This window comes from Balaenoptera musculus, chromosome 20, assembly GCF_009873245.2.
Source record: "Balaenoptera musculus isolate JJ_BM4_2016_0621 chromosome 20, mBalMus1.pri.v3, whole genome shotgun sequence".
Taxonomy (NCBI): Eukaryota; Metazoa; Chordata; class Mammalia; order Artiodactyla; family Balaenopteridae; genus Balaenoptera; species Balaenoptera musculus.
The window spans coordinates 48,616,978-48,642,694 of record NC_045804.1 but is presented as its reverse complement, the minus strand read 5'-3'; the positions used below and the strand labels follow the sequence as shown (position 1 = coordinate 48,642,694).

Here is a 25,717-nt window from a genome sequence, read left to right as displayed (position 1 = left end):
GGGGAGGGGTAGGAGGAGCGGGCCAGGCAGCGGGGGAGGGGCAGGCTTTGGGCGGGCAGTTGTGGAGACGCGGGGAGAAGGGAGAAGAAGCCCAGAGTTCGAGGCCCGGTCCTGTCCCTGACAACGACTGCTCGCCCCTCTGGGCCTCAGGGTCCTCTGGGCCGGGGCAGCCAGCCTGGCCGAGCACAGAGCGTGCACAGGCAGGGACCATTGTTCTAAGGGGACAGGAGAGACCCCTCCTCCTTCCTGGGTGGCTTTTCAGAGGCTCAAGGGGCAGGATATTAGCTGTGACGGGCCCCAGGCTGGGCCTGTCCTGCCCCACGGACCACTTCCCCAGTCCCCGGTGGTGCAGGACAAGCTATGGTGCGGTGCCGGCTCTTCCAGGACCTCGGTTTCCCCTCTTGGCGCTGCAGATCCCAGGGTGGGGGCAGGGAGCTGGGGTGAGTCAGCGGAGACCTTTCCGGGCCCCGAGGGGGAGGCTCCTGGAAATGGAAAATGTGAGCCCACAGCCTTATCTGGGCTGGAAGCAGCTGTCTCCACCCCACACCCTCTGCAGCCCCTGCTTTTGCCCGGAAGAGGCAGGCGCCTCCACCCAGGCTTGTGTGCTGTTTTTTCTTTTCTCTCTGTGTAGCCTGGCTCTCAACAGACACCCGTGGGAGATGCTCCTCTGCTGGGACCAAGAGGGCCCCGTGCTGGTCCAGGAGGGCGGGAAGCTCCACCCTTTTACCCCCTTCCCCCATCAAGACCACCCTTAGAATCTTATATGCGAGTCTCTGCCGAGCACCCAGGACCCATACCTTCTAGAGACAGATTTCCAGGTCTGGTTAAAGCGACAGCCAGAAATGGGGCACGTGACACGGGTGAGCAAACTCACACGATACACACACAAACATCTGATATACGTGAGCATATGTAGACACTCGACCTACACATACAGGCATGCACGCATCCTGCGTTGACACATGAACCGCAGGCATGCATACATGTGTGTCTAGAAACACATTCACCACTTATGAGCAAACGCATAAAAATCCCTCCTAGAACCACGGGTGCTTGAAAATGTGCCCACGCCACATACACGTGCAGGTGAGTGTGCAGGTACTGTAGACTCTGTACCTTCCACATCTTCCCTCTACACCAACGCACCCACACAGGTATTGTACACGCAAGCCTGATACGTGCACAGACGCATCCTCAGATACACGGGAGAAAGAGGAACATTACAAATTTACACGTGTGTCTGGCAGCGTGTCCCCGGGATGGGGTTTAAAGGAGGGTTCGGTAGAGGGGAGTTGGAGTGACCCAGGGGGCAGAGGTCTCTTCTGTCCTCCCTCCCAGGGGCCTCAGTTTCCAGGATCGGCCCCAGTGGCTCCGATTCAGGCAGGCAGAGCTGTGGGGCAGGGGGCAGAGCCTCTGTGCCCCTCTCCTGGGTCCTGGCTGGAGATGAGGCCCGGGGGCCCCAAGACTGGCCCACCCTGGGCTCCTGCAGAGCCTCTACCACGCTCCTGCTTCCCTGCTTAGCACTCCACTTGGCTCCTGAACCCAGCAACCCGTCAGGAAAAGATAAACGCAAGCCCTGTGTCCACACCCCTATGGATCTCATAACAAGGCAGTGGTTTCCAGGGCAGAGGCTGGATTTCAGGATTTGGGAGGAGGAGCCGGGGACGGTATGTTTGCCAGGAGGGAGGGGTCCAGTCCTGGAGTGTATTTCTCCGTGAGTCCTTGTCAGCCTCCTGCCTGTGGGTGCCTGCAGCTGGGCACCCTGAGGAGTGTGGTATGGCTGCCTTCACACACCTTCCCAGCTACAAAGCCAGACTGCCAGGCCCCTTAGCCCGTCCCAGCAGGCTGAGGGCTACATGGAGGCCATGGCAGGGCCAATCGGGGTCTGACAGATAATGGGTCTGGCCTGCCCCATGACTTTCCAACCTGAGCCCTTCCTGGCAGAGGGGCTTGGGGGGGGTGAGGTGACCAGTGAGGTCGGCAGCTGCCTTTGACTCAGGGCAAAGGCTGATGTGACCTTGGAGACAGGCCCTGTGTAGTACCCGTGAGCCCCCTCTGATGCATCCTCTCTGTGACCCATCTTACTGAGTCCATCCATCCGTTAGTTCTGTTGGTTCCACTGGCCCTCCAATGAGTCCCCTCTCCCAGGCATTCAATTACACAGTGTTTATGGGGTACTTTCTAAAGCCAGTTGCCTCTCCAGCTGTGGGAATGGATGCACAGCAGAGACAGCCCCTGCTCTCTGAGGATGCGCTCCAACACGTGCACGCAAGCGTGTGTGCGTACCTCGCCCATGCACGGGGACCAGGGTGCAGAGGGTGAGGGGCGGTCCCAGGTAGGTGGGCCCAGGACTGCAGAGGACTGCACCAGCCCACTTCTTAAGTCCTTTCCCCTCCCCGTAAGCCCTATGTGTGTTCTCAGAACCTCAGGAGTCTGGGGAGCGGCTGGGACCTTCAGGGCTGAGGGCTGGAGGCGGGTGGATATATGGAGAGGGGCTGGACTGAAGGTGGAGGAGTGGGAGTCATCAGTATGGGTGTGTGTGGGCGGTGACACCACCCAGAAAGGGTCTGCGGGTGAAAGGGGGACAGGCCCAGCTCAGAGCCCTGGGGACCACAGTTAAGGGATGAGTGAAAGCACAGTCACTCAGGAAGGTCACTGGGGAGGAGAAGCGGAGGAGGCAGGAGGGATGGGAGGAGGGATGGTCCCCAGGGGCTCCTGCCAGAGGGCCGTGAGGGTGGTTCTGGAGAGCTCCGAGGAGCAATCCAGGGGATTGGAGCCTCTGGGCGAACTGGGAGCTGGAGGAGCTGCCTGGACTTGGCTGGATTTGACTCTTGCCCCCAAGGGGTGCTGGGAGCAGAGCCAGGGCCCTGGGTTCCAGTCCTGTGTTTGCATACCTTGCTGTGTGACCTGGGGCCCGTCCCTGTCCCTCCTGGGGCCTCAATTTCCCCATCTTAGGTCCCTGACTTCGTGGTTTTGGCTTGGCTGGGATTTGATTTCAGGAGGTGACTGGCAGGGGACACAGGAAGGCTTGTCCCGAATCCCGCCCCCAGCCCAGCACCAGAGCGGATCAAGCGACCAGCAGACGGTGGACGGGTTGGAACCAGGGGAGGGGGAGCTGGAAGGGCAGGTGCCAGAGACCCCAGGACTTGGCAGGAGGTCGTCCTTGCTAGCCTGCTGACATCAGGGCTGGTGAATGTGGAGGGAGTCTGGTACTGGGCAGGAGCTGAGCTGGGGGAGGGTGAGAGGAGGGGCCTTGAGAGGGCAGCGGAGAGGAGCCCCTGGGGCCTGGGGTGAGCATCAGCCTCTGAGCCGAACTGGCAAGGAGCCAGCTCTTGGATGGTGCTGGTCTTCAGTGCCCCCCTCCCCACCCCAGAATCACCCCCTCCTCCCTCCCTTCTTCTCTCCCTGCCCCTCTGCCCCTCTTCCTCCCACTCCTGGTTCATCTCTCCTCTCCTAGGCTCACCTCCAGCTACTGACTCAGTGGTCTCTTTTTTTTTTTTTTTTTTAATCAGTCATCAGTTTTATACACATCAGTGTATACATGTCAATCCCAATCGCCCAATTCAGCACACCACCATCCCCACCCCACCGCGGTTTTTCCCCCCTTGGTGTCCATACGTTTGTTCTCTACATCTGTGTCTCAACTTCTGCCCTGCAAACCGGTTCATCTGTACCATTTTTCTAGGTTCCACATACATGCGTTAATATACGATATTTGTTTTTGTTTTTCTCTTTCTGACTGACTCAGTGGTCTTACTGCTGAGGGAGAGGATCCGAGGGAGATGGTGTGCTTCTTGTACTGTCTGCCCAGAACCCACCGTGAGCCCCGTCTCTGCCCTTGACAGAGTTCCTACTGCAGCCGCAGATGGAGCCCTGCCCAGCCCCCAAGCAGCCCCACCCAGATGTTGTCACAGTGGATCAGGAGATAACCCGGCTGAGGTGGGAGAGTGTGGATGGATCCTGGGCAGCCAATCTCTAGATTCTATCACCCATTAGGGTTCCCGCTCTAGAGACCTGGCCAGCCTTCCTTCTCCTGGAGGCTGGGAGAGAAGGTTGGACCCCTGCCCCCCCACCCCCTCACCTATGCTGCCGGTCCAGGCACAGGCCCAAATGCACATCCACTGTAGGGCCAGGGACCAAGCTGTCCAGCCCCTCCCAGACTTCCCCACCTGGTCCTTCCTCAGGTCCTGCAAACGAAGAGGCTGGGCTTTTCTGGCTGAGAGCTGGGTCTCTGCACTCCAGGCTCCCGGGCTCAGACCTGGAGGGGCTCTGAGTGTGACTCGGGGCAGAAGCTGCAGCAGCAGCCTCTCTCCTAGTCTCTATCAAAGATTCTACCCCGAGAAAGAATGCAGGGAGCAATTTGGCTCACCCTGTCCACACAGCTACTTGGAACACACACACACACACACACACACACACACACACACACACACACACACACACACACCATGAACGCCTTTTGGCACTTGACTTTCTCATGAAATAATTGCTGGAAGGCTCCTTGGATTAGGTAACCCAGTGTTCCTTCCTGTCCCCACGGTGGAGGGGGGAAAGGGGGAACCAGCGTTCAGCATCTGTTGGGCTGATCCAGTTCCTTTGGGGCAGAGCAGGCCAGTCCAGGAGGTCTGTGGCTGCAAACATCTTTGGAAGCCTAGTGTGATGGGAACAAGCCTTTCGGACCTATCGTTCCCCAGTCATCTGGCTGTGCCTGCCCAGCCACCGGGCCTCCTCCAGGTGGGCCATGCCTGGGAAGGAGAAGGCTAATCAGGAAAGATTTTTTTTGCACAAAGAAGGATGGGATGTTCCCATTTTTATTTTAAATCAATTTTACAATATATGTGAGAACGTACAGCATCTTTGTCCATCATCCTACAATTCTGAAGCAACAGCTGTTTTCACTCCTCCCTTTCTTGGGACGGTTGAGGGCTGGGGGGTATGGAAGGGAGGAATATCTGGGTTCAGGCATGAAAGGAGTGTTGAGAGGGAGTCGAGGTGGGAGCTCCGGCCTGTGGATAGAGGCCAGGGACCAAGGCTCTGATGGAGGGAGGGGGTGATTAATCCCAAGGTCGCCGATACTAGGATTTGGAGATTGGGCCCTAAGTACGCTCTCTCCTCTGTCTCTAACCTCAGTCACTCATGGATTCCCTAGCAGGGGCCCCTCAGTGAGCTCCGAGACCCTATGACCACCAGCAATTAGGATGCAAAGATCTTGCTACACAGAGTGGGTCTGGGAGGGGAGAGCACATAATTGCAGACTCAGGGAGGGACCTCACCACCTGTCTCCTTCTCCCTTGGGTCTTATAACAGGTGCAAGAAATTCCAGGCAAAGATCCCACAGGTGAGTATGTGTTTGTGAGGGCCGTGTGCACGGCGTAGAGTGGGCAGTGACGGGCACAGGGTGAGGGTCGGGGTTGTGGGAATTACTGCTGCGGCTCTCAGGTCTCCCTGAGCAGTGAGGGGGTCCCTACCCCCAGTAGGACCTGGGCCCTGCGAGTGAGAGCCCCGAGGGAACGCATAACCCACGTCCGCGGTCTCCGAGGTCAAGTCCACTTGGGGATCGAGGCCTTCTTCAGGTGGCCCGCAGCCCCTCCCCCAGGCCGCACGCCGCTCCTCCAGGGTCAAGGGGGGCTCGGCCTCCGCACTCCCTGTGCAGCTCTGCACCGCGGAAGAGGAGAGGCGGAGTGAGCTCTTCTCCTCCGGCGCCACCGGGGAACCCCCCCTCCCCCACTTCACTGCATCCCTCGGGTCGACGGGACAGGGGCTGTCCCCCCGAGCCGCCTGGCCCCGCCCCCGAGGCCCCGCCCCCGCACGGCGCCCAGTCCCCCGGCTCGCGGGGCCCGCCCCGCCCCCTGCCCGCCCCTCCCACCAACCCTCGGGCGAACCCGGCCGCGGGCGTCCAGTTGCTGCCCGGAGCTGCGGAGGTCGACTGCTCTCCCGGACAGGCCTGATCTCCCTCACACGTAAGCGCTCTGCCCCGCCATGGAGCCGGCCCCCGACGCCGAGGAGGCGCGCACGGTGCGCGAGGCGCTGGGCCGCTACGAGGCGGCGCTGGAGGGCGCGGTGCGCGCGCTGCACGAGGACATGCAGGGGCTGCAGCGCGGCGTGGAGCAGCGCGTGGCCGAGGCGCTGCACCTGGCCGGGCCTCTGGCGCGCACGGTGACCGAGCTGCAGCGCGACAACCAGCGGCTGCAGGCGCAGCTCGAGCGCTTGACGCGCCAGGTGGAGGCGCTGGGCTTGAAGACCGGGCTGGCCCCCGCGCCCGGCACGCCCAGCCCTCCGCCCGCGCCTGGCGTCCCGGACCGCGCGCCCCGTCTGGGCACCGCGCGCTTTGCCAGCCACGCCACCTTCTCGCTGTCCGGCCGAGGCCAGGTGAGCCTCGGGGAGCGCCGGCGCCTGTGCGCGTGCGCCGGGGAAGGAGGGCTCCGCGACCCCCGCCGCGCCTATAGGTCCCGAGTGCGTGCGCCTGCGGGACTGGGCGCTGCTCTGCCACCCGCCGCTGCGACTCCGTCGTGGGGGTCCGGCCACCATCCGGCGAAGCACCGGCTTAGCCTGCCCGCTGCACCTGTCTTGGGCCCCCTCCCTTCTTTGCATCCGGGCCCTGTTCGCCCCGAGTTCTGTCCCCCTCTCTCCGCTGTCCCGTGGCACTAAGGGCTTGGGCGCTGTTTAACACCGCCCGGGGCCCGGCCGGCGTGTTGGGGTGGTCAGCAACCCACCCCCACCCCCCAACTCCCACACCTCCACTGACGCGCCCCCTGCGATGCCGCTTCACTGAGGCCTGACGGTCCAGGTTATTGATTAACCCAGATTGAGAACTCAAGCCCGGGTGTGTGTTGGGGCAGGAGGACGCCATCTGTTGGGGCGCAGCCGGGCAGCGGCGTTTGGGAACTCGCAGGGGGTAAATCCTTACCTTGAAGGAAGAGAAGGGGTGGCGGTGGGGGCCAGGGGGAACCAGTCGTGAGCAGTCTAGATTTCCGGGGTCAGTGACCGGCCAGAGGCCCACACGGCGTGGGTGTGGGGCGGAGGCCGGTGTGGACCAGTCACTCCCCTGAGCCTGGGGCCGCCTGGAGCGGCGGGTGAGAAGGTTCCCAGGGTGTGTGCAGTGGCCCTTAGGTGGGATTTTCCACCCTGCCAGGCGTGTGCTCCGGGGTTGGGGTGCCAGGGTCTGGGTAGTGTGCACCTGCAGTCCCTCCTTGGTTCAGTCCATCACGCCTTCAGATCTCTTGTGTGGGCTGGGCTGCACCTCCAGGGGCCAGGAGGAGGGGGATCAGATTAGCCCCTGCCCCTGGAGGTCCCAGCCAGGGTGGGCGATGGCCCCAGACCGAGCAGTACCAACATCGCGGGCAGCCAGAGCAGATGTTCTGCTCCAAACACGATTGTCCCGTCCTGGTGGGTGTCTCAGGCTGGCTTTGTGCTGGAGGCCAAGGACCTGCTGCTGCTCGTGCAGGGGGCGGTGTGTGGGGCTGTGCCTGCCGCCTCAGAGAGGCTGAACGGACTCACCGGCCGCAGGCGAGCCTGGTGGGTATGGGAGCAGAGGGAGGAATCGTGAAGGCCCCTGGATGCTGGGCCGGGGAGTTGGGCTTTGCCTTGGGGGGTGGGGTGAGAGGTTCTTAAACATGCTGGTGGCAGAGCTCCTGGGTGTCCCGGTGCTCCGTGTGAAGTGCCTAGAAATGGATACACTTAATTCTGTCCTGTAAGCGTGACCACTGTTTGACCATGGTATAAGATCACCACTGTGAGCTCACACGTACCTAATAAACTGTGTCATCGGCTGTTTTTGAGATTTTATTTTAACACACATTTGCTCCTTGTCTGCTTGTGGAAGCAGCTGTCCAAGTTTTCGAAAAATGCTTTCAGAGTCATGTAAATAGGTACATGATTTCACGCAAATATGTGAGAGGAGAGATCTCCAGTCATCTAAGTTTTCTCAGTGGGGAATGGCCGTTAGTCACGTGGGGTGGGCTAGTCCTCCTGGCTATGGGGCTGGTGGGCGAGGGGCACCGGGCAGGGGAGGGACAGGGTCCTCCTTGTATCCAACAAGGTCCCTCATGGATGGATGGCAGGTTGGAGGGTGGCTGGAGACAGGATAACTTAAATGTGGTGGTCCAAGGAGAGGACGACCAGAGCTTGGGGAGCCCTGCTGGGGGCCTCCTGAGTCACACGTCTGGTGGAGATGCTGGGTTCCATTTGGGTTGTGCTGAGGGTGTGAGGCTGTGGGACATCCAGGCGAAGGTGTCCCAGAGCAGGCAGAGTCACAGATCTGGTCGAGGCCGGAGGTCAGGAGGACATCAGGGCAGAACTGGTGGTTGAAGCCCTAGAATGGGTGAGGTCTTCAGGGCAGCCGTGCAGAAGGAGAGGGTGAGGCCAGAGCCCTGGGCAGAGGCCAGGGAGCTGCCAGGGAGCTGGGAGGCCCTGGAAAGCCCATTCTTAGACATGGAGAGAGGGAAGTCCTTCTGGAAGAAGAGGTTGGGGGTCAGCAGGGACGCTGCCCCTCGTGGAGGGATGAGGATGGAGACACCGTTGAGGAGTAGGTTCTGGACTTCAAAAGAGCCTGAAGGGAGGTGGAACAGCCAGCAGAGCTGAGCACTGTGGGTAGAGGATGGTCGAGGTCTCCAGTGGGATCAGAGGCTCCCTGGGCCTGAGGCAGCTTCTCCCTGCCCAACCGGAGGCGCTGGTCCCCACTTCTCTTGCACCCCACCTCTCTCTCACCCACCCGGGCTCCGAGCCAGTTTCTGGCAGGGAGGGGCGCTGTGCAGTCATCCACACGTTCTTTTTTTTTTTTTTTTATTTTTATTTTATTTATTTATTTATTTATGGCTGTGTTGGGTCTTCGTTTCTAGCGGGGGCCACTCTTCATCGCGGTGCACGGGCCTCTCACTATCGCGGCCTCTCTTGTTGTGGAGCACAGGCTCCAGACGCGCAGGCTCAGTAATTGTGGCTCACGTGCCTAGTTGCTCCGCGGCATGTGGGATCTTCCCAGACCAGGGCTCGAACCCGTGTCCCCTGCATTGGCAGGCAGAGTCTCAACCACTGCGCCACCAGGGAAGCCCCATCCACACGTTCTTGCTCATGGGTTGTTACCGGCAGCTTGTGAGCGGACACTTGGTCGTGAACAAGGAATCGGGGCTCGGGGTGCGACTGGAAATAGTCTCAGCTGGGCGCCGGGGCTGTCTGGCCTCTCAGACTCCCATATTCCCACATGTGTGTTGCCGGGGGTCGGGGGTGGGGGGGCAGGGTGGTCTGGGTAGGAGGGTCTCACCCGCGCACGAGAGCCAGTGGTGGCAGTCGTCAGGCAGTGCGGAGGCTGGTGTTCCACTGCCCCTCTGTAACAGGCAATGAAATTTAGAGACCCTTGGTTGAGACCCTTTTGCTTCCTGCTGTTTCAAACCAGGGACTGCAGGGGTTGGAGGTGGGTCATATTCAGCATATACTTATGCCCTGAACTCAATGCAGGGTTGATCTAGTAATCCAATTCTGAGTTCACAAACCTTGACCTTGCTAGGTAGTGAGTAGCCAGGGAGGCTCTGGGAGGAGGGAGAGGGCAGGGCAGTAGGGTGGGAATAATCAGGAGGACTCCCTGTAGGAAGCCTGAGACCCTGCGGCAAATAGGAGCTGCTTTGGGCACATTTGTTATGAGGGCTTGGGGACATCTCCCAGCTGGACCTCAGTTTCCTTGCATCCAAGGGGGATTGGCCCATCCCTGTTTGGCCCCTGTGCCGATTGGGCTGCGTAGTTACAACAGTGACATCAACCCGATCGGTTCGTAAGAGTGTCCACGGAGCCACAGCTGTGGTCTGGCTAGTGGAGGGTAGCCTGAGGTCAAGCTTGGCCCGGGAGGCTGTGCCAGAGTTGGTCCCTGGAAATGTCCTCAGCTGAGCTGGAGCCACCGGGTCCCCACGTCAGAGACAGAGGAGCCCCTCGGGAGCGACAGCCAGGAGCAGCATCGAGGTCCGATGTGAAAGAAACCAGACTTGCCTTATCTGCCTTCCTTTCCCAGACACACTGTGTGATAAGAGAGTTAAATGCTTTGGGGAGAAGTTTGAATTGAGTCTTTAAAACTGTGGTGTGAGGGAGGAGGAGGAGGAGGAGGACGGAGCAGCCGTGTTAGGGGCTCAGGCTGGGGGTTCTGGCCGCATGTGGGCTGTGCTAGGCACGCAGACGTGCTCCCCTGCCCAGGCGCATGAGCCCACGTGGGGTCAGGCAGCCCCAGGAATGCCTGGACTATTATTCCTGGCCTCACAACAGTGTTTAAACACTTCCCCAGGGAGAGGGTCCCTGAAATCAGACTCACCCCCTGCCTCTCCCCCTAACATTCCCAGGCCTGGGCTTTCTCACAGGGAGCCTCCCCCTTCTTCAAACAAAGCCCAGATCTTGGGAGTGCGCGAGAGCCAGCTCCCCAGGACCTGTCTCATCCCCAGGGCTCTCCGGTGACTTCTACTCTGACCCCAGCACACAGAACCGCCCCGCTTCCCTTCCCTGTGGCTGAATCAGGCTGCCCCCACCAAAGGAAGACCACTGGGGGAGCAGGCATGCTGGGGGCCCTGTGGGTGGGCTCAGGGACTCAGATCCTGCTGGAGCAGTTACCCCGCTCTCCCCCTCCCCTCCCCCTCACCTGGCTAAGATGGCCAGGGCCCGGCCTCACAAATTTGTCTTGAGTTGTCCTTCCTGCTCCTGGAAAGCATGAACGCTTTGTGGATAGAGCCCTGGGTTGGGGTAGGAGACCCAAACCTTGACTCTGCTGCTGCCTTTGGTCACGGGGTGAGGTTAGGGATGACCCCCACCCGCCAGGCTCGTATGAGGGGTTGGAGGGCGGTCTCTGGATGAGTTGAACGTGCAGCGGGTCCCAGCCTCGGGGATGGGGTAGTGAGGGGAGTCTGGCCTGCCAGCGTGAGTCAGCCCCATCCCCTTTCCCTCCTGCTTTGCCGGAGACCCCTTGGCAGGAATCCAGCTGGTCCAGGACCTACTTCCTGCCCGATTGTGGCGTCTGGTCCCCCTGGGGCATCATGGGGTGGGTACGGGGCCTGCAGTGTGCGGGGGCAGGCGTCTGTGGGGGGCCCCCCAGAGAGACCCACATTCCTGGGAAAATGGTTTCACCAGTGGCCGGGCCCTCCAGACCTCCGCCTAGACCTGCGGAACCTGTTGGACCAGAGTAGAGTGAGTGGGCGGGACGTGGAGCCCCCAGAGCTGAGCGCCCTGGTGACGGGTGGGGGCTGGGTTCAGGGTGGACTGGCTGCTTCTCCTCCCTGTGCCGAGCTGGCTTCAGGTTAGGCGCTCGGGGTGCCCTCCCCACTCTGGGGTGTCAGGAGTTGCCCCCTCTTCCCCAGTGTTCCTGCGAGTGGGGCCGGCCCGGCCCGCTCCATCCTCCTGAATCAGAAGTTGGAGGAGTCGCCTCCTCTCCAAGCCCAGGCTCTCCCCAGGCTCGAGTCCTGTCCTCTCCCACTTCCCCAGGGTCCCCACCCCACAGAGGGTCCCATCACCCAGCTAGAGCCTTTCTCACAGCCTATAAACATTGTCCTACCTCGTCCACCTGGAAGAGCCCCTTCCCCCACCCCTCATGGCTGCAGGTACCGTGTCTCCATCTCTCCCCGAGGCTGTCTCCTGCACCCACCCCCACCTCTGATTCAGCTCCTAAACTGTCAACAAGAACCTCTTTTTTTGCTAAACCCAAAGGACCTTTTTAGATCTTGTCTTGACCTTCTTTTCCTTGACCTGAGGCCACCTTTGGAGCCACTGACACGCCAGCCTTCTCGACACACTTCCACCTGCCTTTCTTCACGTTCTTCTGGTTTTCTTCCTCCCCCCTCTGGCTGCTGCTTCTTATTCTCTTCTGCAGGTGCCTCTTCTGCCCCCAGATGTGGTGCCCATCACAGGCCCCATCGGCCCCGAGCCTGCTCTTCCTCTGCTGTGCTCCAGATGTGAGACCCCTGTTTGTCCATCGTTTGTCCGTCCTTCCTCTTAAACTTCAGACTCAAATATCCAGCTACCTCCTGACCTCAACCCCCTGATGCCCCAAGGACACCTTACACTCACCATGTCCCAAATTGAAGTTCTTATTTTCCCACCGATCCCCCCCCACCGCCATAGTCAAGTCAGCTGGGCCCAAAGCCCAGGCTTGGAAGAGGTGTGACTCCCCCGTCCCTCCATATCCACTTACTCTCCCCAAACCTTTGAGTCCTTTTTCACTGCCCCATCTCTCCTCCCCAGGTCCCCATGTGGGACTAGTGAGGTGACTGGCCATCTGGTCGCCCCCTTCCATGGCCCTATGTCACTGGCTTCTGAAGGATGTTCCTAAAACACAGCTGACGACCTTCAGTTCCTTCTTGTCCAAGGAGTCAAGTCCAAGTGCTCCAGGCTGGCACCTTGGGCTGCATGGTGCTTCTCCAGCCACCAGATCAGAATGCTTTGTGCCTTGCTGTCTATCTGCTTTGGCAGATACTAGTTGCTTCCACTCCTGGTCCACCTAGCTTACTCTAGACTGGCTCTCAGCTACCCCTGCCTCTGGGAGGCTCTTCCTGACCCACTGGGCTGGATGAAGTCTGTCTTAGGCACACACCCTCATGCTGGCTTGATCTCATCTCACAGTCCTGGCTCCCCCACCAGACTGACCCCCCCATGGCGGGGTGGACACCTCTTGCCCTGGTTGCAGTGATAGCTGAGCCGTCGGGGGCCAAGGATGGGCCTTTGTCATTCTGGGAACCTGGTAGACAAGGGGGCTAGGTAGTCTGGAGGCGTCTAAGGAGAGGTACGGCCACCTCTCAAGCCACTCATCGTGGGCTCTTAGTAGAGCCCCGGATCGGGGTCTGCCTGTGTTCTCCTCTTGCAGGGCAGACCCTACCAGCCTCACAGATGCTCCGAGCCCTCCAACCTTCCTCACTGTGAGATGCGCAGAGCCAAGGTTGAGGAGAACATCCCTCCTGGCCGCAAATCTCAGCTGTTTCTCACTGTGTAACCTTGGACTGCACAAATCCCCTCTCTCAGCCCTCAGGTTCCATCTGTAAAATGGGAGTGGTGGCACCTTCCTGGGGGGACAGAAGCAAGTTGGTTTAAGTGGCATGCCCAGAAAAAGGACCTGACGCTTGGCAGACGCTGAAATGGCAGAGGCTTTGCATAACCTACTCCCTCATCTCCAACAGGGAAACCGACCCAGAGGGGGCACGACCTGACCTGGGTCACCTGGTGGCTGGCGACACAGCCAGGATGCCAGGTTCCCTGCTGGCTCTTGGTCTTGGCGCTCTCTCTGCATGACACCCCCCACTGCTGTAGCCCAGAGGGGATGGAGGGGCCGCACGGAGCCAGTCAGGCCTCTGTACTCTGGACATCCAGGCAAATCTTGTGACCCTGCAGCGTCAGGGCTCCTGGGCCCATTGTTGTTCCGGAAGGACCTTATGTCGCTGGGTTTGGGCTGCTCCCGCACAGGCAGCCCCCGGGATGAGCAAGGGCCAGGCTCTCCAGACCCCAGGCATCTGGTCCAGCCTGGGGGAAGGGGTAGGGCGCCTTGCACACGCTTTCAGAACTCCCAGTCTTGACATTTGTCCCTAGCATTTTGGGGGTCTGGGATGAGCCCCGTGGAGGTGTTTGCCTCCAGGATCCTAGGGGCTCAGGTGGTGAGACTGAGTCCTGTGTGACCTTGGCCCATCACTGTACCTTCCTGGGGCTGTCTCTCTCAAAATTGAGTGTTGTTTGCCCTGTCAGAACCAGGGGGGCCGTGGGGGTGCGGGCAGCTGGCCCCGGCTGACTAGGCCTCGGTGGTGTTTGTCTCTCTGTAGAGCGTGGATCACCATGACGAGGCTGGCGAGTCGGAGATGAGAAGGACCTCAAACTCGTGCATCGTCGAGAACGGGCACCAGCCTGGGGCAGGTAGGGCTGACGGCAGAGGAGAGCGGGCTGGGTAGCTTTGGGGTCAGGGCCTCGGCCACGCCTCTGTGCCAGGCCACCCCTTGTCGGGGATGGAGGACTTGAGCCTAAACCCCAGTGGGTGGAGAGGCTGCCAGGAGAGCAGCCTCATTCAGTGTGAAGTAGAGCTTTGTAAACACAGAAGAAAATGAGAGATCTCAGAAGGTGGTGAGCTTCCTTGTTTCTGGAGGAATGCAAGCAGGGGCTGAGGAATCGTCCAAGCACTGAACAGGGTAGAAAGTGGACTGATAGGCGACTATTTATTGAACTGTCTATGAGGGAAAGTTGGAGCAGACGCCAGCTCTGGTTGGAACAGCGAGACGTCCCCAGCAGGGGGAGGTCGGGGAGGCTGGAGTGGTCAGGGAGGCCTTCCTGGAGGACGTGGGAGGAGGGTTCACAGAGACTGGAGTCCTCCTGGGAGGGTCTGAGGCCCCTGTGGATGCCACGGCTGACACCCACAACCCTGCTGGTCCCATGTTCCAGGTCCAGGTGATGGACCCCCTGAGACCACCCAAACCGTCCCGGCACCAGAGCCCCCCAAGCCTCGCCCTGCGAACCTCTCCTTGCGGCTGCCTCACCAGCCAGTCACGGCAGTCACGCGGGTCTCCGAGAGGTTCTCTGGGGAGACGTCAGCCGCAGCTCTCTCGCCCACGTCTGCCGCCGTCCTGGGGGGCCTCAGCCCCAGCGAGGCCACCACACCCTGGACTCCCAGTCCCAGTGGTAGGAGCAGGAGGGCATGGCCTCAAACTGGGAAGGAGGGCAGGGGCTGGGGGCGGTTGGCAAGAGACTCAGAAAACCTGGGCAAGCCCCAGCCCCCCCTGCTGTCACTGCGGCCCCTCCCCTAGCTCATCTGATCCGTCAAATGGGCTCATCTTGCCCGACTCCTCCCCCCGGAGATGCTGTAAAGTAGCATCGTCCCCCACGGGAGACAACTGTGGCTTTTACTGCAGGTCGAGGCTGTGGTTAGACGGTGGCCTCTTAGCCTGCACACTTTGGCGTGGTCCCCGGGGCCTGTCTTGGGCCTGGGGTCAGGCCTCGGTGGTGTGTCCTGGGGTTGGGCCGTGTGGGTTTCCAGAATGAGGGCTCAGGAACAAAGTGTTTGCTGGATACCCAGCACAAGAGGCCCTGGGCTCTGTGCTCTCAAAAGCGGGGCTGGGGGCGGGGGACACTTTAAAAGGCCTCTTTTATGTCATTGCTCTATGTTCCCAGCGTCCTTTCTCCTCAACTGTTGGCCGAGGCAGGGCCAGCTTAGCCCAGGGGTCCCGCCCCTGCCCTGAGTGACACTGGGTAAACGGCACAGGGCCAGGTCAGAGGAAGGGAGGCTGGCAGTGGTGACCCTCCCCGAGGCCAGGCTTTGTTATTTCTCTCCCTTGCTTTGTCCCGAAGAGAAGAATTCTTCTCTCCCACGGTCTTTGTCCAGCTCTGGCCACAGGGCAGTGACGGCCAGCAGGAGCAACGACAGGTGAGTCGGGGCCCCAGTCCCCGGTGGGGGGAGGTCAGCCCTCCCCAGGCAGCGTCTGGACTTTGCCTTGAACCCAGGCTGCCCGGGCCCCTGCAGGGAGCTCTCCGTGCTGACCCAGGACGAGGCACCCTCCTGGGCTTGGTTCCAAGGGAGAGCGGCGTCACTGGGTGGGGTTTGAGCAGAGGATATGAGGCTGCGGGGCTAGGTGGAGGGTTTGGTTTGGAGAAATAGGACCTCGGGCTGGTTTCCCTTAGGACCCTTGAAAGCAAGTCTGCGCAAAGATCGGAGGGGGTGTCTCAGTCCCCACAGGAGGATGGAGCGTGGGACGATCCCCCACTTTCCTCTCCACCCATCCTGCTTTCCGCCCACAGCTGAGGAGGCCTGTAGGCTGGGGCAGGTCTGCTGCCTCCTGGCCTGTGGTTGTCCCCGTGCTCCCCCAGGCCCACTGGATTGTGATCGGAGCTGGGGAAAGAGGCTGGCTTGGCTTTTGTCCCCCCTTTTAGTAATAAAAGGAGAATTGTGACTTTCTGGCAAACTGTTGCAGCGGAGAAACAAAGGGGGTCTTTTTTCGTGGTGGTGAGGAGGGGGCCTGGTCCTGGTGGGGCCGGTTCTGCGTACACCTCCCGCGAGGAGGGTGCCCCCCGCTCAGCCCAGGCACGGACACCTGCCGAAGGGCCCACTGCCGGCCAGGCCTGCCTCGGACAGCAGCTCAGTTTGGAAAAGCTGCAGAACCGGTTGGGGACTAGAGCAAGTGGTGCTTCCTCCCTGCCTGTACCCCGTGGCTGCCTCATTCTACACTCAGTGGGGTGGGGGCCCGGGGCCCAGGTGAGCTAGTGATGGGCGGGTCTTTGTTCCTGACTCCCTGGTTCTCTCCTCAGCCCACCTCTGGCGGCGCCACCGCAGTCTCTCCCGTCCCCGCAGCCGCCAGCCACGGCTCAGGCCCATCGGCCCGGGGAGCATCGCCGGGAGCTGGTGAGGTCGCAGACGCTGCCCCGCACCTCGGGGGCGCAGGCCCGGAAGGCGTTATTTGAGAAATGGGAGCAGGATACAGCTGGCAAGTACGGATGCTCTCACCACCCCCCCGCCCCCCAGACCAGTCGGGGCCCCCAGAGTAGGCCTGGGCCCAGACTAGGGTCAGGCAGGCACAGCACGGCAAAGCTGGCCCTGTCCTGTTCCCCAGGGGGCAGTTCCCCAAGATGTGACCTCTTGGGCAAGACACAAGGTCAGGGCCAGCTCCGGAGCCGGCTGAGGGATAGGTGGCCCCAGCTGTGGGGAGGAGAGGAGGGGGCAGGGGGCCAGGCAAGGCCTGGGGAGAGCCTAGGCCCCCTTCCCCCAGTCCTGGAGGGGCCCCGGCTGCCCTCACACCCACATTCCTCACCCAACTGGAGAAGCTGGTTTCAGGGCATGACTGGAGAGGCCAGAGGGCAGTCACTGGGCTGCCCAGCAGGAGCTGGAGGTGACACAGCGAGACCAGCCCCCTATCACGCCCCAACCCCCGCTCCCGTTAGAGGTGGGATCCACCTCTGCACACATTTATCCAGCCCTCCTGTCCCCTGGTGGTATTGATGCCTGTTGCTTGTGGGGTGCGGCCCAGGCGTATTTGATGATGAACACCCCCAGTGCCGCTCCCAAGGCTCTGACTCCAGTGAGTCAGAAGGGACGCCCCGGAAGTGTCCCGCTGATCCAGACAACCTGATCTTGGCCATTAAGGAGTGTCCTTGGAGCCCAGAGGAAGAAACCATCGCTCCAGGCTGGGAAAGAGGGCGGCCCCGGAGGGAGGCTCAGAGGAGGGGTGGGATGAAGGGAAGCAGGGAGTGTGCTCCAGGCAGACGGCAGGGGCACGGGCCGTGCGGCCTGAGGTCCTCTGCCCCAGGATTGCCCGCGTGGGAGGTAAACAGGGGACCTGGAGGCTGGAAGGGGGTCTGGTCGTGCCAGACTCCATCAAGGGAGGCTGTGCCCTGGGATGGGGGGCTCATGCCTGGACGTGGGTGTGGGGTTGGAGGGTTGCATGCTGCCTGGGTGAGCAGGTGGGGCACGTTCTCGGAGTAGATGGCAGCCGGGGGGCAGCTCCCCAGCCCCCCAGCAGGCCTGCCCTCTCTCTGCAGGGGGAAGGGCGAGACCCGGGCGAAGCTGAAGCGCTCGCAGAGCTTCGGCGTGGCCAGCGCTAGCAGCATCAAGCAGATTCTGCTCGAGTGGTGTCGCAACAAGACGCTCGGCTACCAGGTGAGCCCGGCCCGACCGCTGGGACCCCGGCCAGAGGTGGGAGTGGGCACCGGCCCCCAACTCTTGTTCCCCTGGCTGGGACAGGAGCCCCAGTCTGGGGCGGAGGGGTAGGAGCTGGAGAAACTGTACCCTCCCGATTGGTCCCCAGCCGCTGCAGGTGGAGCCCAGCAGGCACGGCTTATTGCTGAGCTGGGTGGATGGTGGGCCTGGGGAGGGGCTGGGAGGACCTGCTTGTGGGGTCGAATCAGGTGGAGGAGCTGAGGCCGGCGCTGTACTCCCCCTTACCTCCCTGCGTTGGCCTCGCAGCACGTGGACCTGCAGAACTTCTCCTCCAGCTGGAGCGACGGGATGGCCTTCTGCGCCCTGGTGCACTCCTTCTTCCCCGATGCCTTCGACTACAACGCCCTGAGCCCCGCGCAGCGGCGGCAGAACTTCGAGCTGGCCTTCACCATGGCCGAGTGAGTATGGCGGGTCCCCTGGCTGCCGGCCCCTCCCAGTCCCCAAGCCCGAGTTCTGCCCTGCGTCCAGCACAGGGGCCGGCAGGACGGGGGCAGCTGTCCGCAGAGCTGAGAGCCTTGAGGCCACCCAGTGTGTCGCCTCCCGTACGGATGGAGAGACTATGGCCGGGAAGGGGGGCTTTTCCCCGGGCCACCCGGCACTCAGTGGTAGAGCCAGGCTCTCTCCTCTTCTCGTGCACCTGCCCTCTTGGCTGGTACCCGGCCTCTGTTGTGCGGTCTGCCAGACCAGCCGCAGACAAGGTGCAAGGGGCAGTGGGACAGGGTCCCCCGGAGCACTGAGCCTGTCCTCTCCAGGCTGGTGAGAGATAGAGTTGCTTGGGAGAGCCCAGCGGCTGATCAGCACGAAACTGAATAATATCTGCCTGGGGGACATTTCAGACTTCTCCAGTAGGTACATTTTGCTTCCCTAAATGTCGTAAAAGCGTTTGATATGAAATTGCCTACCTTCTTAAGACCTGCTCATAGGGAGAAGATTGGGTGAGGGGTGATTCTGGGTTCAGGAGGTGCCCAGGGAGCTTGGCATTTGGTTATAGGCCGAGGGCTACCCGCAGGGCCTCAGGAGAGTGGCAAAGAGGGCTCTGGTGAGGGTGCATTCAAACCGAGTAGGCAGGAGGGTTTAACAAAGGGATTCCTTGCAAACATGTGGGCAGGAGTGAGTGAGGAGCCAGGCGCCGTGGGGTACCCTTGGGCCTGGGGAGAACAGCTCTGTGGAGAGGGCTGGCTGAGAGGAGCTGTACTTTGGGGCAGTGGGTGCGACCAGCTCACGGTGACCCGGCGGGAAGGGAGCTGAGGGAGTAAACCCTCTGCCCTTCCCCACCTCCTGCCCTCACGCCAGGGCCTCCTGTGGGCTGAACACGGAAGGCGGAGGGCAGGGGAGCTATTGCTGTGGTCCATCGAGTCCGCGCCCCCGCTGCAGGGCGGGCACGGGGCAGAGATGAGGGTGTCGAGGGCTGCCTGATGCTGGGCTTCATGGAATTAGGGGGAGGAAGGTCAGAGGGCAGGAAGACCTCCCCAGAGCTGAGTTTCCTGGAGGGAACATTTATCGCTCTCTCCTGCCTGCCCACCTTTGTGCCTGGTGGAGTGAGCCTCTGGCCACCCGTGTGTGCCTGACCCCCCTTGTGTCTTGTCTGCGACCCCGGTGCCCACGTCCGGGAGGTGCTCTCACGTGCTGGTGGAGTTGGAAGAGCCCTCCCTGAAGCCTGGCCTGCCCTCCCCCCGGCCTGTTCCGCCGCACGCCTGGCCCCAAGCCCGGCCTCAAGCCCGGCCGGGGAAGGAGTTGGAGCTCACAGGTTACAGCCCCGTGCCCGGTACTGCGGGTCTCGCTCTAGGGGCAGAACGGAGACCCTGACTTGTTGGCGTGCCGGTGTTGCCCCTGTTGTGTTGTCTCGGATGACCTGCGTGGCCTCTCGCCCCCGTGGGGTCATAAGAACTCCTTGTATACTTTGGAAGCCGTCTCTTTCCTGGCTGCTTAGGATTAGCTGTCATCCTAATTGCGGAAACAGCTTTGGACAGAGCGTGTTACACAACCGAATCCAGACGATGCTGAAGTAGCGCCAAGTTTAACGGCTCGATGTTGAGGAGGGGGCACCTCCCCAGGAGGAGGCCCAGCTGCTTGGAAGCCCAGAAAGGGTGACTGTCGAAAAGCAGATGGTCAGAGTGTACAGGGCCCGGGCTCTGATGTGGGCACCCAAGACCCACCCCCGCTGGGTGAGGCCACGCTTGTCTTGACAGTTTTTCTCCATCGAGTCCAGTGGGCCTGGCGGTGCCCGCTCAAGCCCCGGCTGCCTTGGTCACCCTCAGCCCTGGACCAGGCTGGGCTGTGGCAGGGAGAGGGGTGCCCCGGGCCCCAGGATGGTGGTCCTGCACCCCAGCTTGCAGGGAGCGTAACTTCCCTTGGCAGCCAAAGCCAGAGCCGTTCGTGGCTGTGCTTTCCCGACACGAGGTGTGAGCTCAGAGAGCCTCCAGACTCCAGCCAGATGTTCTGTTCCCGCATTGGGGTTGGGGTGTGGGAGCTTGCTCCAGGCTGTGCCTCCCTCCCACCCAGAGCAAACAACGCGGTAAAAACCGGGCCCCGCCTTCCGGCCACCTGAGCCTGCCCCCGGCTGGCTGGGGAGGGGAGGGGAGGGGAGGGTGGCCTTCGGGCCCCTGAGATGAGTTCTGGCTTTTCTGCTGACTCGAGACAGAGCCGGGAGGGGCGCCCACAGCTGGCCTGAGGGGGAGGAAGGCGCCCCCGCTCCTGAGCCATCCGGGAACTCAGCTCACAGGTACGTGGGGGGCCTGCCTGCCTGAGGCCTCCTGGGAGGATGGCAGCTGGGCTCACCTAGTTTCTTGGACAACAAGCTGGTTAGAAAAGCTGGAAAGAAAGCACAGGGACACCTACTTGAGGATACTGGCTACCAGTGTCTTAACAGACACTCCTTAGTTTTGCCAGCAAAAGCCAAGCAGACACGCGGGGCTGGGGGAAAACCATCAAGGGCCACGCAGGCAGCATTGCTGAGAAAGGTAGTTTGCGGTGGGCGGTGTAGGGTGACAGGAGCCTGGGCTCTGATGAAGGCACAACCTTTGGAAAGGAAAAGCAGCCATGGACAGGGCCCCTGCACATCAGGAAGGAGAAGTTTCCAGACCCTTCGGCGAGCAAGGGGCCTTAAAAGCACAGAGACGCATCCGGAACCTGGGGAGCAAGAGGGGTTTGTGATGCCCCGCCCCCTGATAATTTTCCTCCCCAGAGATTCCCCGGGGCCTAATCTGTGTGAGTGATGCGGTGTTGACAACACAGTGAGCTCCCCATGTCCGACAGGTGTTCGGGGCTTGGGAAGCGGGAGGACCAGCTCCTGTTGCGGGTGCTTGACCCTCTGCACCCTTCTCCACTGAGATGGAGAGTGCGGTGTAGGCCCGGGGCCGGCCGTGTAGCTGAGGATCCCGCTTGCCCTTCGGGGAATGTGTCCTACTCTCAGGTTACAGCCCAGCTGAAGGAGCTTCCAGGCTATTTGTAGTGCCCATGTGTCTCTAAAACCAGATAGGAGGCTGTAGTCTGAGCCCTGGCATCCCAGGCTGCATTTAGAGAAGGCTTAAACAAATAAAAATAACCCCTCAGGCACCTCCTCCACCTGCCTGACAGGCTAGCCCTGTAGTGACAGAAGATCACAATAGGATAGTAGTAGGAGAAAATCCTCTAACCCTTTTTTAACCCCAAACAAGGTGGGGCTAATTCATCTAAAATTGGTAGTAGGCAAATGATAGCTCTGGTTCTTGCTGCGCAGTGACATTTGAAATGACCTGTACTTTCTCCTTTGGATTATTATTCCATGCTGTTTGAACTATTTAAAACAAGTTTGTGTTTTCACAAAAACAGTTTTGTTTTCATTTAAAAGGCAATTGGGGCCTCTAATATTTTGAGACTGAAATGTTTTTATAAAAGTCAATGTTCATCATCATTTTCCTTTACTCACATCCTGTCTCAGGAGCTGTGTCCATAGCTTCTAGAAATCTTATCATTACTGTCATGGCTGGTCGGGGTGGGGTGGGGACCAGATGGATGTGGCTCAGTCCCCTGGTTTCTGGGGAAGCCAGCACCTTGCCCATAGCTTCCTGTCTGCGGGGTAGAGGGCGATACCAGGGTCAGGCCTTAGCGCCCATCCTGAATGCCACCCTGGGCAGGGGCAGGTGTGTCATTAGTGGGAGGGTCAGTGCAGCCTCTAGAATGAAGAAGGGGGTCAGCCCAAGTTGGACAACACTTGGAACGTGCCAGCAATTCTAGAGAGAAACCAGAACCCGCTCAGAGGAGAGCCCCCAGGTACCCACTGGGGGCACAGTGAAGGAACCAGACATGTTTAGTTTCAGGGAAAGACATGGATATTAAGATGCTCTTCCAACATGTGAAGGGCTCTTTTGTGGGTGAAAAACAATTAGACTGAGAATAGCCTTGTGAGGCCAATAGGTAGAAAGTACCAAGAGGCAAAATAACGTAAGAAACGTGAGGGAAAACTTCCTCCTGGCCAGGGCCGCCTGCAGAGGGATTGGAACGGTGCTTGGAGGAAATTAGGGCCCCTTCCCTGCACCTGGAGGGGAGCATGGCCGAGGCAGAGCCTTCGCCAGGTGGTTGGTGCCTCGGAGGGGGGTGTTTGGAGGGTGGGATTTCAGTTCTCTTCCAAGGCTGAGGTTTAGGGTTCTAATGGTGCCCACGTTTCCTGGGGGACTGACTACTGAGGCCACTGCTGTCAGTGGTGATACCTGGGCACACAGCTGGCATTCTCTGTCTGCAGCCCTGGGAGGGCAGGAGGAGCTCTCCCTGCGCTGCAGGTAGGGGGAAGGGCATCAGACGCCACCTGATAGCTCACGGAGGTGAACTCAGGTCCACGGCCTCCCCAGGAACTCAGATTTTCAGTCCTTGACTATCAACGAAGCACCTCTGCGTGCATATCCTCGTCACAGCATCCACTCCCCTGACACCGAGCCCCGCCCCGGCCCATCCTGGGCAGCCAGGGTGCCCGCTCATCGGGCCAGAACCACTCGCCACCCCACGAAGCCCTCGGCTTCCGTTGCAAGCTGCCCGCCCCAGACCGAGGGGGAGCCGCCGACGGGATCCAGGAACCGGTGTCTCCGTTTCGCCCTGACTTTCGGTTTCTGATAGGAGGCCCGGCGTCAGGCCAGCACCACCGGATGGGCCCCGTGCTGACGTTACAGTGCTTGTCCTTGGAGCACGCAGGCCCAGGAGCCGGCAGGGACTGGTAGAAAGTGCTTGGGGTACAAGGCACCACCTCCCAACAAGAACAAGCCCACCGGGAGGGGGAGCGGAGGTCGGGGGCTGATTTTCCACCGAGGAAATGGCACGGAAGGGTGAAGCTCTGGGCAGAGCCAGGATCTGAACCCAGCTCTTTAGAGTTCCCGTTCGGGCCTCTTTTCCCTGATGACCCACTCTGCTGCTTGGAGCGAACCATGATAATACAGACAGCAACAGTGAGCATTCCTAACGTTTACTGAGCTCTTCCGATGTGCCAGACACCGTTCCTGCTGGTTGTGTGATTAGCTCGTTAATCCTCCCACCTCCCTGTGAAGTGGCTGTTATCCCAGTCGGGGAAACTGAGGCCCTGAGAAGTTAAGTGTCTTGCTCAAATCATATAGCTAGCAAGGATACACCTGGGACGTGAGCAATGTCACTCACGGACTTATGGATATGGGGGCAAAAAACCGGAGACCCTGGAACTACGAGAGTGCACGCAGCTGTTGAAGCTGATTGGACCGAGTGCAGTTGCTTTGGGCCTTTTGGGTTCGGCCTGATGACGCGTCTGGCCCGGCGCAGGGCTGGGCTTGGCAGAGGGTCCCTGCTGTTACCTCCCAGGTGGATGCTCATCTTCCCACCTCCATGAGACCTTGAAGACGGGACCTTCAGTCCCCCTCCCAGCCGGGAACGGCAGAGGGAACAGCTTTTTTTGCAGCCCAGTGAAAGGCCCCAGTTTCCACACGCATCTACACCAGTGGGCCAGAAGTTAAACCAGTATTTCCCAGAGCATGAGGCGGGCCCAGGGCAAGGTTGAGGGGAGGCTCACAAGATGATCTGAAGCAACTTTTAAAACTTTGAGTTGTTGTGACCCTTGAGTAGATAATAAAATCAATTTTTAGTGGCTCACGACCAGCATTAAAACAAACAAAACCAATAAACAAACAAAAAAAAGGAGGTGGGGGAGAAATAAAGATGAAATCTAGAGAAAATATGAGTAGTAGAAAAGGTCAGTATCTTTGTGAAACTTTATTTCCACATAAATGTATGCATGTGCTGAATGAATCACGATGAAACACCTCTAACTATGGGTTATGGTTAAAAAAAAAAAAGTTAAAGACACTGTTTTAGGAAGCATATGGGTGAATTTATTTTTTACTTTATTCATTTTACATTTATTTTTATAGTCCGTGCTGATTCTCCGTATACTGCTGATACATGTTGATCATTTTTTTAGTGAAATTTAATTTTGGAGCTAAATTTTTATTAATAAAACTAACCTCTTCGATTAATATAAGTTTGACTAAATTAATAAAATTGAATTTTTTAGCAAAACTTAATTTAGTGAAACCTTAAAGTGAAGCTGAATTTCACTGAAAATTTAAAGTAAGTCCAGTTATGTAAAAACACGAGTCATAAGGGCGGTTCCTGGATGTGGGTGTCTGGGAAACACTGCATTAGAGAAAGTAACCGCAAAGGCTCTTCTGGGGTGATGTGAGTTCCCAGTTGGGGAGCACTTGGGAGCCTCCAGCTCCGGGCCAAGCTCTGTTCTGGGGCAGCGACGCTGGCTGATGGCTGGGGCCGGCGTTCTGATGGGGCTTCTGTGTTTCAGGAATCTGGCCAACTGTGAGCGCCTCATTGAGGTGGAGGACATGATGGTGATGGGCCGCAAGCCGGACCCCATGTGCATCTTCACTTACGTCCAGTCTCTGTACAACCACCTGCGTCGCTTTGAGTGAAGCCCCTCGGGGCTGGAGAGCCAACCCCCGAAGGAGTCGGTGGGGCCGCCTGTGTCCCGGAGTCAGGATGCCCCCCAAGCAGAGTTGCATTCTGGTGTGAGAGAGCTGTTTGTTCTGTGCCGCGTTACCGCGCTCCCCAACCTGCCCGGCTGCGTTACTGATGGGAAAGTACCGCTGAGCTGCGTTCTGACCGCACTGATCACAGCCAAGGGCTCCAAGGAAAAGGAAGGATTACCAGAGAGAGAGAAATTGGTGCTAAGTAATTACCTTCCTTAAAAGAAAAGTAATAATAATAATGCTTGTCTGTAGATTCTGGAAGGCTGAATCACAGTGTTCCCTCTGCTGAACTGGATCCATTGGCTTTACAGGGTTGCATTGACTACCAAGTGTTTTTTAATCAAAATACCCAGAGTTTTCTACTTCCTCACACTATTGTAGGTTCCTTTCCTCCCTCGCTCTGGGCCACTGCCAGGAAATATAGAGACGCTTAATCAGCAGCTTGACAAAGAAGACTGAAGTCTTGGGAAGAAACTGTTTAATCACTCCCAGGTCCTGGGCAGCAGATGACCTGCAAGTCACCTCGGCTCTCTGGGGAAACGGGAGGGCTCTCGCCTGGTCCCAAAGTGGTCCTGTCCTTCCCAGGAGGGCTCCACACGTGTTTGGCTAAGAATAGGCCCTCGGGAAGTTAACACTTTTAGGGAAGGACAGGCCTTTGGTGCTGCGAGGTGGTTTTTATTCACAGCTTTTTTAAAGGGATTTGCTGCAGATATTTATAAAAAGTAACTCCATCTGTACCACTGACCGTTTGTACATAAAAAGATGTGTCGCACTTCGCTTGGGATTTGTTATTTCTGTTTGGGAGATGGGGTGCCTGGGAATAAGAGATTTCTCATCCATTCCAAATGAAAATCTGCTTACATCCCACCCACCCCCCCTTAACTGTTTCTGTACCAGAATCACCACCCAGAAAGTTGAAAACCACATTTGCTCTTTTTGCATTTGCCTGTCAGTCACCCGTCTCCGTGTCATGGAAGGAGCATGGACAGAAAGTCCCCCCTTGCAGTTCTGTCCCCTGGAAGTTGACTGACAGATCTGTGATCAGCAGTGGGGTGGTCCCACACGTGGGGGAGCCCATCGAGGGGCACTGGTTTATTTTCACAGCTGTTTG

The 25,717-nt window shown here is 59.3% G+C and overlaps 1 protein-coding gene across 3 annotated transcripts; it reads left to right on the top strand.

Moving 5' to 3' along the window:
* The first annotated feature begins 5,875 nt into the window (after nt 1-5,875).
* SMTNL2 (smoothelin like 2) lies at nt 5,876-25,387 on the top strand. Of its 3 annotated transcripts, none has more exons than XM_036835965.1 (8): nt 5,876-5,960; nt 13,764-13,854; nt 14,374-14,610; nt 15,277-15,352; nt 16,231-16,410; nt 17,458-17,575; nt 17,882-18,033; nt 24,423-25,382. In XM_036835965.1, exons 2-8 carry the CDS (start codon nt 13,800-13,802, stop codon nt 24,547-24,549), a joined length of 945 nt encoding a protein of 314 aa, XP_036691860.1. In that variant the 5' UTR covers nt 5,876-5,960; nt 13,764-13,799; the 3' UTR covers nt 24,550-25,382. The 3 variants fall into 3 exon arrangements, with proteins under 3 accessions (XP_036691860.1, XP_036691858.1, XP_036691859.1); XM_036835963.1 differs by having other exon boundaries at nt 5,894-6,369; nt 24,423-25,387; XM_036835964.1 differs by lacking the exon at nt 5,876-5,960 and adding an exon at nt 11,892-11,912.
* Nucleotides 25,388-25,717: the final 330 nt, after the last annotated feature.

Bases quoted from the DNA above. Each gene is read 5' to 3' on its own strand.
- SMTNL2 (XM_036835963.1), top strand. From the start codon at position 5,980: ATGGAGCCGGCCCCCGACGCCGAGGAGGCGCGCACGGTGCGCGAGGCG. The intron at 14,611-15,276 runs GTAGGAGCAGGA...TTTGTCCCGAAG, and splicing joins CTGGACTCCCAGTCCCAGTG to AGAAGAATTCTTCTCTCCCA. The intron at 15,353-16,230 runs GTGAGTCGGGGC...TTCTCTCCTCAG, and splicing joins GCCAGCAGGAGCAACGACAG to CCCACCTCTGGCGGCGCCAC.